Below are 19245 nucleotides of genomic sequence, written 5' to 3' on the forward strand. Positions count from 1 at the left end.
GCAAGAGCTGTGAATACTCATCGGCCCATATTCAGATAACAGTTGCCTTCGCTATTGATCGAAACCTCGATCGACCTTCGAAAGATCATCGAATTCGCCTCTCTCGTAATTCCTACACGATCGGTGCAAGATGTTATTAAGGCGTGTTACGTCCAGTATACGGCCATGAGAGAATTCGGTATCCCGACGAAATTAATAAGACTGACTAGGCTGACCCTCACCAATGTGCGAGGCCAGATAAAAGCAGCAGGATCACTCTCAAGACCAATCGACATCAACAACGGTCTACGACAAGGGGATGCGCTATCATGCGTCCTCTTTAACCTGGCCCTCGAGAAAGTGATCCGTGATGCTGAGGTGAATGCAAGAGGTACGATCCTCTTCAAGTCCACCCAACTACTGGCCTATGCTGACGATATCGACATCATGGGAAGAACCACCCGAGACGTACAAACTGCCTTCATCCAGATCGAGCAGGCGGCGCGAAATCTTGGGCTGCACATCAATGAAGGCAAGACAAAATATATGGTGGCAACGTCAGCACCGAAGACGAATCAACCAACAACATCAAACCGCACTGGTCAAACACAAATACGAAGAAGAATAAGGATAGGAGAATACAACTTTGAGACCGTTGACAATTTATCCTATCTAGGGTCGAAAATCATAACCGATAACAACTACGATGATGAAATCCGCGCACTGTTCCGCTCGAAACGTGTCACCATAGGGTCAAAGCTCTTACTGTACAAGACTATGATCTTGCCAGTCCGCATGTATTCCTCGGAAACTTGGGTTCTTAGCAAGAAAAATTGCGAACTCTTGGCCGCGTTCGAGAGAAGAATCCTCCGAAGAATGTTTGGCCCCCTACATGAGGATTGACGATTCCGTAGCCTACACAATGACGAAATCTATGAGCGATACCATGACCGTCCGGTTGTCGATAAAATCCGGCTCAATAGGTTACGGTGGGTGGGTCACTTAATCCGTATGGATGAAGATGATCCCACCCGGAAAGTCTATAAGGGCAATATCTATGGTAGAAAAAGAAGACGAGGCAGACCCTGCCTAAGATGGAGCGATGGCGTAGGTCAGGACGCCAGACAGCTTTTAGGGATATCGAATTGGTGGACCTCGGCGCAAAACCGGGATGTCTGGAGTTCCTTATTAAGGCAGGCCTAGACCGGATACCGGTTGTTGCGCCGTTGATGATGATGATGACGTCAGCAGTCCAAAAAATATCTTCGCCTCCAGTACCACGAGGGAACGTTCACTGTCTTTTATGTCGGCCAACATTCAGAACCATAGAGAGCTACAGGGCGGACGACATGGCAGTAAATTTTGTGTTTGAGACGTTCGTTTATACCGCGATCACAAAGAACACCAGTTGTGGGACGCCACATCATATAGGTTGCGCTTATGCGTGGAGTATTTTCATAACACAGTTGACCACTGGGAGATTGCATTGATCTGAGGTATTTAAATCGCTCAGTTCTGAGTAGGTTACTGCCATTGACAGTGATAGTGTCCGTTTTTTGAACAAGATCAGTTTTGCTGAGACGCTAGGACATCATTTGCATAACGCCATGTATAGGGCGCTAGACGTTGGATTTCTCGTGTGACAGTGTCCATAACAAGACCAAAGAGGAGTGACAAGAATTTTCGATAGTTATTTAACAGAAAGGAGGCTTTGGTATGACACCGATGATGGACTCCAGGAGTACGTTGTCTCCGTATTGGACCTACTATTGGGGACCGTCATGTATAACGATATACTTAATCTTCCCTCCCGGACGAAGCGAGCATGTGTTCTTCTACCTAGAAATGGAGAACCTAGAGGAGATTTTGGGAGAGTTGCTGGTGCCAGAAAATCTTATCTACTCAGAACAAACTACGAAAGGAAGAGGAGTTGAGAAAAGCGCAGTAACGTACGCCGCGTAGAAAAGAAAAGTGACCAAGCTAGAGCGAACTGACTCCGTATCACCTTCAGGTGGTTCCGTGGGTTAGGGGGAGTCAGAGCTGGCTTTAGTAGATAAAATCCCACACACTAGCGGGGATTTCCACCTCCTTAAAAAAAGGCAAATAGACAGACTGTTCCCCTTCCGCTCCAGTGTGAAAACTGTACAACCGGATTGCCTTAGGAAATCTTTGGATCTTTGAAAATAAAAGAATTCAATACGACAAATGTCCGCTTCATTATTTAAAACTAATATGTATCTCCAATTGTGCAGTGGTGCTCCCAATGCAGCGCAAATATTATACAAATTCCCATTAAGCTTTTCATAAGGATGAACGCATACCGGGAAACTACCATTAAGCAATAATGAAAAATCTTTTTAAAAACTATTTGCAATCAGAATGAGAATAATCGATTTTATGTCGATTCCCCGTGGGGATCCAAAGAACTTATTTGTATTTAAACCAGTTACTCCGCCCGATATTTCCACAATCCCAACTCAGCAGATTAAAGAGCGTTGAAATAGTTTCCTGTGCAAACCAAATCCGTTGCCAAAAATTCCTAGTGCATTCCCTGGCGTTGTGAAATCATCACATTTTGAAAAATGAGACTTGCTGCATTCTTGGCCCAGTTCAGGAGTCGTGGGACCCATTTATTTCCTCTCCAACATCTTTCGCCTTTGTGAAACCAACGCTTCCATACGGTCGTGACAAGCCCATAGTCGGGCTATATTTACACTTGGCCCCGTGCCAAGGTACAGCAGAATAGAAATCGAAATCCTTTATACACTACGAATTGAGTAAACATTATGTTCTATATTTCATTATACGTGCAGTTGCCTCATCCTGCCCTTGCTTCCAGTTGTTACGGTACATTTTAAAAGGAAAAGGCGGATGTTAAGTGGCTTCCTTGTTAACGTTTATGATGTTCAGTTTGCTTAAAATCAGATTACAAAGTTCCAAAGATAATCTCTTCCGACGCGAAGGATGTGGGCACTTCTTGCCTTTCGTTCCAACGTTTTCCTTTTTAAGCCTTAAGCCTGCAAGGAGGAAATGCAAATTCAACACTTTCTGACATACTTCTTAACCCTTGTAAAGGTTGTGAATGCAAAATGCTTCTCACAATAACACTTGGAAAAGTTTTTGATATAGAAGGGAAGTACAGAATAAAAACTTCCTGAAAGAAACTTGAAGGTGAAGGAGTGCCATCCTGGGATTAGCGACTGTATCACTTCAAGCCTTATGGATGAGCTTTGTGTTGTTTTTAAAGTACTTGAGTTAATATGCAATTCCGATGTGTACCGTGTCTGTCTGTATTATTCGATTTCGATTTATTAAAGAGTGAAGATCCTTCTGATCACCCTCGTGCACTAGACATGATTTATCAATTACAATTAATTATAACTGTGAATCCAACCGATGAAGTTATTAGTAAAATTTTACCGTACAAAGTATTCTAAGGATTTGATTTCCAAAAATAAAATGTCTTTTCGTACTCTCGATTGATAGAAAGACAGCACTCTGGACTACTGCCTGGAGTTCCAAAAAAGCTAGTGGATTTGAGATGTCACTTAATCCAAAGGAGTTGCGATTCTGAATTTTTTTTTTATGAGATACAATTAAAGAAGAGATATTGTGTTAGTCATAAAGATGGTAGGGTCTGATGTCATATTAATTTTGGGACATAAACAATCGGAAAGTATAGTTTCTTCAACACTCCAAATCGACCAACGATTCTTATAACAATTTTGGGGAATTGTTCGATACATCCAAAAGAAGCCAACTAACCGACAGTTCATTACTCCCAACAAATTCTTCACGGCCCGGCATTCGAAATTACCCTATCTCTTTCCATAATTATTGCTCATATCGACTTCCCGGAAGGGTTTTTCCCTGCATAGTAACGGTACCACTCATAGAATTTTGTCATCATAAAGACGTCGAATTCATCGATCCTCATTCGCAGATAACCCTAGCTTCGCTAAGTGGTAATTTAGTCTTCTGTGGATCAGCCAGTATCACCACTATATAATAATAATAGTGAATAGCCCGACAATTCAAGTATATCTGAGACTTGAAGTGTGTTTTGTCACTTCATTCAAGACCGTAACGATCCACTGCAGCACTATGATGCCTTATAGGAGATAATGTAGTTAGCATTACGCTCAACGGTGATTGTTACCCTGTTAGCCTTCCAGCTAAGTCGACTGGTATCCGAATTCCAGTCACAATACAAATCCCTCTGCGATCATTGGCTTGTTGCTTTTTAACCTATCCAGACCTTATTTTACGAGCTAAGCGTCTTCAATTTATTAAGGCACTCCCATACAAGTTTAGAGTTCACTTCACTAAGTGAATTGATATCCACCTTGCTGTTGCCCAGGGCCGCAAAATTCTACACCCTGCAGTTCTTTTGGAGGTGAAGAGAAATACTGTATAACTTAAATGCAGATTTACGGAAGCATCGCACCTCGCTCTTCAATCTATTTAATCCTTCGTTCATTATTAGCTTCGTTGAGAGATTGGGCAACCATAGTGGAAGATTTGCTAAGAAAATAGGATGGATTCCGGCACTCTTGGATGAGCGATTTACAAGCGACTAACTACCCGTCCTCCTTTGTTTCAAAACAGGAGAAGCGGCCTCGAACATGAACAAGAAAAGTAGGACGTGCAAGCGACGGAGATTAACATCAGTGAAAAAATTGTGGACGCATATGAAAAACGGAGAAAAGATAGGGATGGCAGTGAGCATATATTATAGTAAGAACAATATTGACGATTATATCAGAAAGGATGGCGTATGTATCGTATACACTATAGCGCGAAGACACATAATGAACTCTGTAGAGATAAAGAGAAAAACATTATTAGTAATCCCGATGGGGTCAAAACGGGATGAGTTCAATAGTTCAAAGAGTTGCGGAACTCCACTCCCCATAAACTTCCAACAATGGCGAAGTTCATTCACGATTGATTGAAGTAATCCTACGCCGTCAGAGGGCTGATGCATTCCTGACAACTCTTCTAAAGAAGTTGATTGTTATGATATGGAGTTATGAAAGAATATGTGACGAGGCCTACAAATACTAAATGTTCATTATATAATAACGGAGATAAACTCTGCTGTGAATAATTCCCATTAGGCACAGTTAGTGAAATCTACCTAGGTGATAATATCCGCGAAACTAAAGGAACTCCCCCTCACACACCACCTTTTCGTTATGGGAGAGCTTGTGGTATTTTACTACTACATTAAGGGTCTGAGTGTAATTATGCGGTGTCTCCAGCGATAAATTATTTGAAAGAATAAAAAGCTTGTCCTTGTTAGCACTGATGAAGGGAACAAGTGGTTTCCGAAATATCGGTATTTGCAAAAATAAAAATATAAACACTAGCGAATAACAAAAAACACGTTTTTTTTATTTCAAATACATTAAAGGTGTCCACAAACACGTGAAGATGAAAACAGTTGTAACTCTATAAGTGGTAAGAAGTCCGAGACTTCGAATCTACCCCCGACTTTGAGAAATCAGGTCGTCCGAGGTCGCATTTATCTTTCCCCACGGAGAAATCTAAAAACCTGCACCCGGTGTCTACGACGTCCACAGCCAGAAATGATAGTACAGCAACTCCCTTAATGAGAGGAACTAGAAACCTGACTACGGCCGACCTATCGGTGACGCTGTTTCGTAGAGGGCTCAGCAGAGGGAATCTTCAGCCGCAAAGAAGAAGAGACTACAGGGTTGCCTGTCAGAACATTCTCCTCCGTCTCTAGTGAAACTTTCAGCGGAAGATGAGGACTGATAACCCCGATGAGATCCACACGGAACGCAGCAGACTTTTAAGTTAGCGGCGCTTTTCTTTTTAGACTACACTTATGTCTACAGACATTAGAGTTAGTCAAATTAATTTGTAGCAAGCTAAAGACTTTTCCTATATATTAAATTAGTGGTATTGGATCAGTCAAGGGTATTAGGATCTTCTTCGATGAGAGATCCTCGAGACCGGGGCATGAGTTCAAAATTTGTAGACGCAACCATGCTGAAACAATTCTGCTCCCAGGACCTTATTGCGGTCAACTTACAATACCAGGTTAATGATAAGAGGAGAAACGTTATAGTTGCCTCTGCTTACTTACGCTATGTTTATTTGTGTCCTCCACCAACGCAAGTGCTAAGGGATCTCGTAGTGTATGCAGAATTAGAATTAGGCCTTGAACTCTTAATTAGAAGAAATGAAATAATTGACCTAACAATCCGCACTTCAAAGTTGTTGGAGTTGATTAGAGACTGGCGAGTGCTAGATGGAGTCTCACTCTCAGATCACCGTTACTTAGAATTTAGTTTGACTATTGCAGGCAAACAGTCTGTAATACAAAGGCGGAATCCTAGAAAAACGATTTGGATAAAGTTCAATGATCTTCTTGGCGAAAAAATCGAGCTTCCTAGGCGTCTAAGGACCCCTTTGGCGATAGATGATCAATTGTGAACTCTGAATTGCACGCTTTTAGAGTCCTTTGAAGAGGCTTGTCCTATTTCCCGAAGCCAACGCGGTAAAACGGCTCCATGGTGGAACCGAGAACAGCAAAGATTCGGGAAATCCACCAAACAGCATCTAAATCGTGCTTGAAAAGAAATAAGGAAGAAGACTGGTTAAACTTCCGGAACTCACAGCATGAATGTAAGAGGCTCGTAAATCGTTCGAAATGAGACTCTTTTCGAGCATACTGTGAAGAACTGGAAGGATGGGTCGGCCAGGTTGGACTCTCTTAGAAAACCGGATGGTACTTTCACGAACTCCAGAGTTGTGTCTGTACAGACTCTCTTTGAAGTACACCACCGGGAAGAACAAGTCTTAGAAGTGGGAGGAAGAGAACTGGAAGTTTCCACAAACCTTTCAACACGAAGGCGTTTCAAGGAGAATTGGGACACTGCGAGAGCGGCTGTTACCAATGATGATGTTGCAAGGATTCACATAATGATTGAATGTTAATCAATCAACAATGTCAAGGCACATGCAGGCCTTTAGAATGAAAGACAAGGTATCCCAGCTTATTCAACAACAATGCATCGATAATCCCAATTCATGCTGTACATCACGAGCTGATCGCAATCCACGCTTTAAACCAAAAAACTTCACATTATGAGTAAAAACACGGCAAAGCTGCTCTCCAACATGATAATGTTAACTCGAAACCTATAAACTCTAAAGAAAAGCTAGAGTAACGAACTTTACGATGGCTACGATCGTTACGTTTCAACCTCTCGATTTCGTATTTGTCATTTAACGATAAGAATGATGAGTAGCCAGTCAAAATTGAACTGTTCTTCTCGATAGTGTTACCAATACCCACATTTTCTTTAGTCGTGTAACGACAGGTGACAAATTATGATTTTTGTCCACTGGAGTTTGACGGGGCGTACCCGGCTCAGTTTTGTGAACCCAAACGTACACTGTTAGGATACCATTGAATGATGCACGGTCATCTTTGTTACGATGTTTTTCGCCTTAGATGCATCCTTGTGGTTCCGTGGTCCTAACATTCGCCTGATTTCACGTTTTGTGACGGCGTCAAAAATAAAAGATGAAAGAAGGACTTCACCATGTTTTTTTATCGTTTGACATTCGGTAAACTTTCACCGCTTTTAGATCAAACCGTTAGTCACCGTAACATGCGGAAACGAATTGCTCCTCCAAATAGAAGTAAAATTATCTCGGTCATCAATGCACTCAAACGGAGTAAACTTTCCCTTGAAACTCTTGCAATTTCTGCTAAACTATTAATTATACCGAAGATCTGACAATCGAAGATCTTTCCTAGAGAGTGAAAGAAGGGAATGGCTTCCAAAAGAACTGGAACAAATTGCAATAAACAGAAACGGCCAGAGCAATTATTACGAAATTTGGTGAGAATATATGGTCTGTGTGCCGCTACACGTGCAACGAGTGGCATAATTTTTTTCACAGAATATGGTCATAAAGGGTATCAAATGAACAGGCTCAATCAGTACTTTTCTATAATTATCTTCTTTCTTCATCATCATCATCAACGGCGCAACAACCGGTAGTCGGTCTAGGCCTGCCTTAATAAGGAACTCCAGACATCCCGATTTGCGCCGAGGTCCACCAATTCGATATCCCTTCGATTCGATATATCTTCTTTCTTATAATGATTAACTCACAGCGAAATGAGAACACAAAATGTGTGCCCCAAAAAGAGGAACTGATCTTATTGTCGGAACCTATCCAATCGAATAATCTGAAAAAATTACAACAATGCACCTCTGCAAAATCTAGGCCTCATCCCATTACGACAGACGTACAAATAATAGCATATAACTATATTTTCGAAATTTACCTGAAAACTCCCCTTAAGTTAGGCAATCTAACTATTACTAACAAAGTTCTAGAAGATCACAGTTTTATATTCCACGTGAATTCATTAGCTGCGAGCCTCGCGGGGTGCAAGGACGAGCGCGACCATAGTCGTTACTTTTGGTAGCGAGCGTGTTCTGTACATTTCCAAACGAAGCGCGTTTGAGAGCTTTTCCAGCATTCAACTGGCAAAATGGAACTTTGAAAATTTAGGAAACACATTTGTATCTACTTTGTATGTCATGTAATTTAATGTTACGACTATCTCAACAATCTCTTCCTTTTGGGTATCGAAAAGAATTAATTTCTGGTTTGACATTTCGGCTCAACGTGTTTGAACTAATGACCAACCAACGGACATGGATCGTCGCGAGCGAAAATTAACGGTTACGAATAATGCTCGCGGTTCGACGCAAACGTCAAACGGTCCGCTTTGCGAGGTTCCGGAGCATTCAAAAATCCAAACGGGGCGCAGTCATTGTATTCCAATCGTTCTGAACCCACTATCTACTAATGACTGGTCTCACCAATTTGAGAAGCAATTCGCTTCGCCATTAGTAGGTGTCTCCCCTGGAATACAAATAGTTGCCGCTAGATGACACTTACAATACTTCGATTAGTTCAAAATAATATTTGTGAATTATCCTCACAAAAAAAAAACATAAAAACAGTCGTCACTGTAAAAACCTTAATATTTACATTATGAGCAGTTTCAAATATATCGAAAGGCACGTTGGACGAAGAGAAAATTCACTTCTTTAACAGCAAACAGTTTTTTGCCATTTGTGAAAAACTAACTTTTTTGAGTTATGCAGCTTTTGTCGCAAGAGTGCGATATGTATACATCAGTATGCGGTAATAGACAATGTTTGTTTAGGATGAGTATAATATTTATGTCTGTAAAATCTACATACATCTGAAAGCGAAGGAATACTTTCAATTTAGAGCTATCTTCGATAAGAAAAACATGAATAGAAGGTTCTCCACATAAGATGAACACAAAACTTTTATACCTGAAGCGCCCAGTTTCCAGTATTCCCACTAGTTTTCCTGCTATTTTGGAAATAGCGAACTGGAACCGGATTTCAGTTTCGCAGCCCTCACTTTACGAATCGTTTAAGAATGCAATACAAATAGGTTTTTACTTGCTGCTTCGGGTTACCTATCGATAGTAAGAAGTCGGGATAACACGCCTAATCGCAACTTTTAATAGGCATCTTATATAAAATTAAAATATTTCTTGAATCATACTTTTGGACTACGCTTCTCTGACTTACTAAACATTTCAATATCCCAATCTTTTTTAGAAAGAACTTTCCCCAGATGTTTTTGCTACTTTCTGGATAACAAACCAAACGCAATCCGCAATAAACTTAACTCGTTTCGCGGTCCAAAAACAATGTTTTCTTAAGGAGTACATACGTATCAAACAAGTGCACCACATACTAGCAGACCCACAACTAAAAAGTACCAGCGCTTAAAATGTTGCGACAAAATTTTCACCACCACGAGATCATGCTTCTTTTCTTGAAAGAAATATTTGCCAAGCTAACGTGAACGTTCTCAATGTATACTTGCTTCCCACTCATATATAATTCATATTCCAGTCCGAAGCGAAGAGGGTTAAAATGAGTAGAAATCATATTTCTCCACAATCAGAAGCATATTTTGACCTGGAGCTGAACTGCTTCTTCTCGACTCTTAATGCCACCAATCGAACCACCACCACAAGCTTCAGCTCCTCGTGGTCGTTTCCGTTGTGTTCGTAGGATATTTGCTGCCCCATTAAGCACTCCGACAGGGTAGGATGGGGTGTTTCTACGGTAGAGTACGGGTCACTTATGCACTTATTCAATACGCTATGCTGCAGGAAACTAAACCGGGAATAATCTGAATGTCAGCTGAGGTACAGCGAGATGGTTGCCACATAAAATTTACGTCTTGTTAAACATTTACTCATTTTACGGTCAGCAGATCCTTGGAATCGAGTTCAGAAAATGAGGCAATGAAGGCCTTCAGTGTTACGCTTCAGTAGTCTTCATGAATCGCAAACTCTATACGAGTCAAGCCAAACGCTGACTATGCGAATTAGAAGGTGGTTCAAGGATTTCTAGGAGACATGTGTATAGAATGCTTAAATTGAAAAAAATGATGTATGAAAGTGCAACAACATTCAAGAAAAATAGTTTCAGAATGACTCCAAGAGAAAATAACTGCATTGCATTGAAGAAACGTTCGGTTGTTGGGTTTTTTCCAATGGGGAGATTGCTATTCCTTTGTACTTTCCAAATAATAAATAAATTAATAAATTCTTCGCATCAAAACATTTATTTTCAACCTTGAGTGTTTGCAAATTACTTTGCCGTGTACGTGGCTCATAGCGATGTATGACCAAGGATCGTCAAGCCTGTTTCTTGACTTGGGCTAAATAAAATCAGTTGGTCCCTCTACCATTCCAAAGAAAAATGACACAATAATATCGCATGCTCCATCTGTTGAGTACATTGGGATCACAGCTAGTTTTCGAAGCTTCAAAGTACCTCTGTCGCTCTGATTGTAGCAGTGCTATCCGCAGTACGAAGAGCTGACAAGACCTAGTGTTGTTACAATCGTATCGAGCGAAGCCTCGAAACCACCTCGGTAATCGCCACAATTATATAATAATAATCGAGTGATTAGTGCACAAGGCTGTCATACGGAAGGTTGCGGTTCAAATCTCACTGGTGACAGTGGAATTTGTATCGTGATTTGACGTCGGATACCGGTCGACTCAGCTGTGAATGAGTATCTGAGTCAAATCAGGGTAATAATCTCGGGCGAGCGCAATGCTGACCACATTGCCTCCTACAGGGTACTGTAATCCCGTAGTGTACAGTTACTGTCTTAAATGAAGTGCTCTAAAACAATTCAAGGCCCTGATCCAACATGGATTGTCACGATAACGATTATTATTATTAACTTTAGTGGAGCAGATATCGTGACGATGAGTACTCTGAAGCCCAGATACAATGTGAACGGACCACCATATTTTTTCCAGATTTTTCGATTAGACAGTTTCAGAGAACGGATCCTTGAAGTAAAGGCCCCATTTCGAAGTCCCACACTCTTCCTCTTTGTAAATAATATCAAAACTAATATTGATACCTTTCATTTGTTACCCCACATTAAAAAAAATGTTCATCCCTCTTTTAACATATGAGGGCCACCTTTAATTTCAACGTGCATCAATGTAATTCATCGCATGTGTTGTGGTTCATAGTTTCCACTTTCCTACCGAGCTGCGACGGCATTCTTGACTATTGTAGTTACGACATCGTTGACATAACCGTGAATCAAATCGGGTTCGTTAAGAACTGCGGAATTACTGACGCAATATACGTTGAGCGGTTACTCATGGAAAAATACCCTGAGAAACATCCCCCTCTGTACATTGCATTTCTGGATCTAGCAAAGGCGTTTGACCATGAGCCACGCAACTTCATCTGGTATGCTCTACGACAACATCTAGTGCGAGAAGAATTCGCTGGGTGACGGGTCTATCAAAACCGCTTCGTGTCTACGTCGGTGTTCATCAGGAAGCGCCCTTCCATCACTCCTTTTTGTTCTTGTTATGAACACTGTCACTGACACTGTCATATTACTTTATGGAGATGAGGTTTTCCTACTGTCTAATAGCAAAGATGATCTAAAGCAACTTGTCTAAAAATGGAATAATCGCCACATGCAACACGGTCAGATTAAATTGAATTTTTGTCGACCGATCCCCAATGAAACAAGCATCACTATCAGTGGCAGCGACCTGCCCAGTACTGAGCTTAAATATCTCGGTTCAATTCTATCAGCCAATGGTGGGCTGCGTTATGAAATTGCTGCTCGCATTAGCGCAACTTGGAATAGGTAGCGTTCAACATCTGGTGTTCTTTATAGTCGACGTATCAACGAACGTCTTATATCTAAAGTTTACCGCAGAGTCGTCGTGTCTGCCGCCTTCTATGGTTCTGAGGGTTGGTCGATTATAAAAGACAATAGACCGCGTCTCGCAGTGATGACGACGAAGATGTGGCGTTGGACCAGTAACCTAACACGTCTTGCTCAGATCTGAAATGAGAATATCGGCGATCGATATGGGGTTGCACCGATCGCGGAAAAATAGCGAAGGGGGTGCTATATGATATGGTTATGTAATTCATTTGCCAGGATTGGCCTGAATATGGAAGTCGATAAAAATACGCTGGATGGTGATTTGAAGACCTCGCGACTGCATCTAACTTGGACAAATGACATAGCAAAATGGCGCAACCGATCAAACGATCAACTGTGACCCCGATTGTGAGCGGGACCAAGGCTAAAGAAAAAGAAGAAGATGATTATTGTTTGTTGGAAGTTGCACAGATTGACATTGATGTAAGGTTACGTTTGTTATATATAAATGTATGAAATTTTTCGGATTTTAGATGGAATAGGAATCCTAGCAGAAGGCTTTTGAATGAGGCGTAACTCAATTTTCACACTCCAGAGGGAAACGGATCCTGGAAATGGCTGCGAAAATCCGGTTCGTAGTTTTAAACACTAGATCTGCGGCAACGTTCCAGCACCCAGTCTGCGCAGAAAGCATCACTGATTGCACGGAACATCACGAGGGTAAGCATCGGCATATTCGTCGATGTTCTTCGAATACGCAGAGTCGCGCTGGAAGGCACTCAGACGGTGGTAGCGTTCCAGCTAACATTGTCATAAATTCAGTGATGAACTTGATAACGACAGCCTGTGAAACTTCCATGCCGTGATAACCCTCTTATGTGCTGGTGGATGGCGAAATGGTTGGAAAAAGTACCATAAGGAGGCATGCGTAATAAAGACAGAATACAGATAAACAGAGACTCCGATAAACTACATGGCACGATATGGAAGTATATAACATAAACTGGGGTTCCACTAACGGCCAGACCTACTTAGACATTCATCCATCCAGCGCCAGACTTCTGAAAAGCTTCCTGCGATAGTCTACTAAGACTCGACATGCCAGCAGAGTCGCTACTGCTCAAGGGAGGCAACAGGCAGATTGACTGCGCGGATCATCAGCAATTTAGATCCATAGCTGAGCTACTACCTCCTTATTCAACTTCTAAGTGGGCATAGTGGTTGCCAGTCTTACCTGCACAAAGTTGGGAAGGCAGAATCTCGTGATTGTGTATTTTGCAATGGACACCTTTTTCTGTTGTAGATGTTGGGATAGATTTCGTCAGCAACTTCATGGAGACTCAGTGGAGTTCTGTCTAGACATCCTTTCCAGAGAGATGCTGAGGAGTGCTGGCAGATATAGTCGTGTTGCACATTACATTCTAGTTCTTTTTATTGCGAAGAAGAGTGAGCTCGATCGATCGATGGAGGGACAGGATGACAAGGCGTTCCTTTAACCAATAACTCCTTTCCTCCTCTCGGGGAGGTGTTAAGTTGGTAGTCTGGCGGCGTGCCGCTGCGGCAGTTCAACACTCTATGGAAATGCATTCATTTACCGTACTCCAAAAAAAAATTTCGTATATAAAAGGAGCGGATGCCGCACCAGCACCCGTCTCGCCATCTAAACCCGATGAAGTTAACGGGCGACAAACTCATTTGCGAAAACTGTGCAGGAATATCGTTGTTGTGTACCTTTTATAAAAAGGTGTCGAAAATAATGGATAGAAAGCTCGAATTCTTTTCAAAAAAATATTGTTAGCGAGTTCCAGGGATAATTCTCAGTAAAGCTGTCTAGAAGTGCTATGAATTCAAGGTTGATGTGCACCAAATTTTCATTAACGTCAGACAAACATATGACAGTATCGATCGATCGCTATTGTGCAAAATATTTTCTGAATATGAAATTCCAACAAAACTAAGGACCACTAAAAATACCAATGACTCAGTGGACAGCGCAAATTACATGCCGCTTGGTTGTAGAATTGGGGAAAGTGGTCGCAGGATCATGAACAAGTCGGGAAACCGGAAGCTAGACACTTCAGGAATGAAAGGTTTTGTGTATTTCTTTTATAAAGAGATTTGAATGTGCATTTGTCCCACTAGTATGCAGCACATAATATATGCATATATTATGTGAGAATATCCACTTTCAAGTGATATTGACATTCAAAGTCGTGAATTTGCACAGAAGCGACAGCTTTGACCTATTATAACTTTGTTAGAAATCGTTCGATTTTCACCAAATTTGGTAGAATCATGCTCTATGCTGCAGCCTACATTTTCTGCAAAATTCTAGGAGGAACTTAAGGGGGTTTTCCTTCCAATTACTAAAAATTACAGTAATGTACTATTATTAACTTTATTTGAACAGGTATCGGTATGGAGGGTATTTTGGGGCCTAGGCATCATACAGTGGCAGCCTCTTGACTTTTTTCAGATTTTTGGGTTAAATAGTTTCTGGGAATGGGTCCCTGAAAAAAATGATCACTTTCAATCCTCCGTACTCCCCACCTTTCCAACAAATGTCAAAACTAAGACGTTAATTTGAAACCCCACATCACTATATTTGATGAAAAAAAGTTTACACCCCCCTTTTGCATGTATGGGGACCCCCGTTAAATTCGACGTAGAAGGATATAACTCACTATATGCGTGAGCGTTCACAGTTCCGACCTTTTTTCCAAATTTGGTGTCAATCGCTACAACCGTCTCCGAAAAAAATGCGTGTGACGGACAGACAGACAGACAGTAAACCGATTTTAATAAGGTTTAATGTTTACACTCATCATCATCGAAGCCACAATGCTCTCGCAGCCGCACATTTTCGGCTCGTGCCCTACCATCTGGTTAGCCCTGTTCCAATTTTTCCGACACGCAAACATTTCCACAACAATATTTCCGTGCTTGAACACAATAGTTCCTCTAGGATGCAGTGCAACTTTCCTTAACTAACGTGCTCCGAGCCTCCCGGGATACTATATAGATACATAAGATACTTCGACGAACTCTCTAGTTTGAACAAATATATGAGGAAATCAGGGGTATCTTCCATGCCTCTATGCGACGTAAGGAATTTTATCAGAAACAATTTATTATATAAGTTCGTTGCGTCCAGCCCTTGTTGTTGAGGTTGAATCTGTTTTTTCAACTTTTTCCCGATCGTTTCCATCGTTGTTGCCACGTGCTTGTTGATTCCCCCTTTTATAATATCATTCCAGCAGTAGCGTACACCGCACTGTCCGAAACGATCCTAAAATCCCAATATACCCTTTGGAAGGTCCTGCTATAGATTACATCTTGCTTTCGGGTATTGCATGCAGTATGGAGTGCAGGTGTCCAGACTAGCACTGCATACAGTAGTTTAGTGCTTACGAGTGCATCGTGGGCCTCTGATATGGGATACTATCCTTGCTAGGGCCATGATACCTGCTCAGATAGCATACGGCTATATTCTGGAAATTGGCTGGAAGTTCCCTTTAAGTTCAATCTAGACGCGCGCATGTATATCATATAATACTGGAAAGTTTGGTGGAAAATTGTCCATTATTAACGAACACTAGGTCGAAATTGTCTCTGTGGTGTAAATTCAGCGTAACTCAAGAATTTAAAGAATGTCAATACCACTTAAAGTGAGTAGTATGGCATACTAATCCCATATAAACTACAAGCTCTTACGAATAGAATAGTTATGCACCCAAATATTCTTACATAAGAAATTTTCCTAACAATAGCTCTGAGGAAATATCAAGGGACCTCACAAGTAAGTGTAATATGTGTCCATTATTTTTGAAATGCTTAAGGAGCAATTCTAAGAACTAATAACGTCGACTTCCAATCACTGCTATATTTTAGAAGGGTTTAATTTAAAAAGGAAGACGGTCAACATTTATTGCATTAAAAATTTTAATATTTAAAATCACAAGCAAAAACACGCTTCGGTTAAACAAATGTAACAATTAGGAAAGCTTAAGGATTCAATTGTAAGCAGCAGCCGAAGGTCGCAGTCTTCTCAACCAGCATTGTCAGTTTATTTATCGATGAGACGAGATTTATGTGAGGCGTTGAATTTAAACCAAAAGCGAACAAGCGTTTCCATAACATCCAACTGCGTGCGGTTAGTGTTATCAGAGTTATCGCCATGGTGCCTTGGCCAAAGGTCGTCTTGCGTTAGAAGTTATTCGACTTATATTAAGTGCTTCTCTACGTGCCGAGTTCTCAGTGCCGGTTGTATATCCAGCTCCCATTTTACGTTTTCCCGACGACGAAATAGGGGATGGTGACCGGTTCCACTTTCTTCCATCCATTTCTGGTGAGGTCTCACGTTGACGATGCGTTGGCGTTCTGCTGCGTTCGTTCGCTCGAGTTGGTGACAGGTTGCCTAAATTGTTCATATTCTTCAGCATACCATAGCTCGTCAGGGGAGAGCTGCTTGAAATGAAGTTTTCCTTCTGAGGTTCATCGTTGATCTGGATTTTCGTATAACCGCCCGGTGTGTAGCTTCGTTTGAAGTTACTGTTCACTGAGGTGTCTAACCGCCGGGGCTTGGGAACAGGATAGTGGGAATTATCAGAAATCTGAATCGTTGTTTGATATAGATTTCGATTTGAGTTTCTTCCAGGTTCAGTCCATGTCTTTTGAATTATATTATTGGAAGCCTGCGACTGAGGAATACTAGTCGGTATCGGTTTCGCCACACCCACTGGTACAATTCGGCTAGGTTCGTGCGGTGATATCGAGTTTTTAATTTCAATTCGAATGGACGGTTCCTCGCTTTCTCTTTCGACACGGAAGGTTTCATTGCGTTTCACTGATGATCTCGGTTTCGGCGTGGGTTGTTGCAATTCGCGAATGGGGGAGCGTGCATTTGGACGATAGTTTTCATTCTCAAAAATCAATTTTTCAGGACTGCGTGGTTTGTCGTTTTCGAGCTCCTTAGTATTCGTTTTGAGTGGATCGACTTCGATGAACCAAGATGGATTGTATGGCGCTTGCTTATTAGCAGAAAGGAACTTCTGCCGAAAAGACTTCCGAAAGCTATTGATAGTTACCGTCTTAAATTTATCTTCATCGGGTTGTTCAGGAACGTCACGAATTTCTTCGAGCTGTTCTTTAACTGTCGTCGGCAACTTGCTTTTACGGTAGGTTCCATGATCAATAGCCGACTTTTTCAAGGTCTCTGCTTTAGTAGGCGGATTAGAATTGTTGTTCGTATATAAAACACCGAACGGGTCGTTGCCTACCGAGGCCGGTTCATTCGGGTATGGCCAACTTTTATACGAGTTCGAAGATTTCTCCGGTTTCGGTTGTTGCGCTGTCTTTTTCTTTCGACCCAAGGATCCCAATTTTCCGAACATGTTCGTCGATTTAGGTTCGCTTTTCACTTTCACTAAAATTGAATCTTCATTATTGATCGTAAATGTATTACTGCGGTGAATGCCATCCGGAGACGGATCTTCTTGTCGATTTTCTTTGCCACTGTAACTGTTTCCCGGTTTACGTCTAAAACTTCCGCTTGACCCGCCGATCGTTACAACACTGGTGTTATTTTTACTATTGCTGCTTTTCCGTGAAACAGAATTACGAAAACTCTTCAAAAACGACATCTCCACGCTCTGCTCTCGCCTACGGTGATCTTTGCGAGACCTTGAAGCCGTCTTGATCACACCTTTGTGGAAGCTAATAAGGAACTGAGGGGCATCTGCCAACAACTTCAATTGTCCATCGTTCGGAAACTCGACAGCTTTGCAATAGAGCGAATAATCCGCGAAAACCCCGTCTTACGCTTAGGTCTAGAAAACTGTCGCAAAAATCACAAACTAAATGCTTGATATTCGTCGAATGACTTGATACCTGCAAGTGAGGAGGTGGCGGCGACCAACCATTTAATTAATCACCTGGCGACGGGATTGCCTTTTTAAGAGCCGCTCATTATCATTTGAATTGATACTGCAAGTTGGGAATTGACGCAAATAAATTTACCCGATGTTTTTGCTCTGCTCTTGTGATCTTGTGATCAGACGAGGAGTTGCATTCAGTTTCAAGCTCAATGCTTGCCAGAAAACCCCCAAGTATGAAATCAGTTGCAATTTTTGTTATATTTGTGCGAGCGCTCACTGGGAATTTATGAGCAATGCGTGGGATGCAGCCAGCAAAAACAACCCGCCGAACAGATAGATACAACACAATGCCCCGTCATCGCCGAGAAAGACTTCACCTCAGGTAAGCAAATAGTGACGCTAGCCTTTTTTGGAAGGTTGTCAGCTTCGTATTTCCATACGCGATAACCATACAGTGTTGGACGAAATGGAGGGAGCCACAATAGAAATATGAATTGTGAGGAACCAATACACGTAATGAATTTGATAATTCACATCAGATAAATGCTATCGGCACGTTTTCCTGATATACTTCCCTTCTTACCCATTTTAGAATGTTTTCTAGATAAATCCCATCATCGGCAGAACGTATATGAATCTAAATCAATTTCACATAATGAGAAGAATATCCATAGTGGGGACAACTTGCAAATCAGATATGTACGCATCACATGGAGTAGCGCATCTTGACTAGGAAAATTTGGGTATGGCTCGCTATGTGTTATTGTAAAAATTTTCGTTAATTTTTTAAATTTAATTTTGCCCCAGGATTTGTAATGGATCTGATGTGATTATTTTGAAGCGAATCCTTGTCAATTACGAGAATAGAGCTTATCTACACATTTTAAATTGGCGAATAAACCAGACGAAGTGCAACGCTTGTAATAGTATCAGACCAGCGTGAACCGAGGATACAATGCGTGCATAAACACAGAAAGAAAACTAGCACAGAACAGTCTCAATTTGATCTTGGTGTTGTTATAATTGCATGACCACATTTGAGGCAAAGCAGCGAGGCAATATCCATTTCCGTGCCAACGTCAGCAGAAACCACACTTCCTAGATATACAAATTGATC

The 19245-nt window shown here is 41.5% G+C and overlaps 1 protein-coding gene across 1 annotated transcript; it reads right to left on the reverse strand.

Annotated features, from left to right (window-relative positions):
* Positions 1–16176: 16176 nt before the first annotated feature.
* Positions 16177–18123, reverse strand: LOC119647448 (serine/arginine repetitive matrix protein 1). Its single transcript, XM_038048377.1, has one exon. It carries the CDS (start codon positions 17892–17894, stop codon positions 16422–16424), a length of 1473 nt encoding a protein of 490 aa, XP_037904305.1. The 5' UTR covers positions 17895–18123; the 3' UTR covers positions 16177–16421.
* Positions 18124–19245: the final 1122 nt, after the last annotated feature.

The sequence above is a fragment of the Hermetia illucens genome, chromosome 2 (assembly GCF_905115235.1).
Source record: "Hermetia illucens chromosome 2, iHerIll2.2.curated.20191125, whole genome shotgun sequence".
NCBI lineage: Eukaryota > Metazoa > Arthropoda > Insecta > Diptera > Stratiomyidae > Hermetia > Hermetia illucens.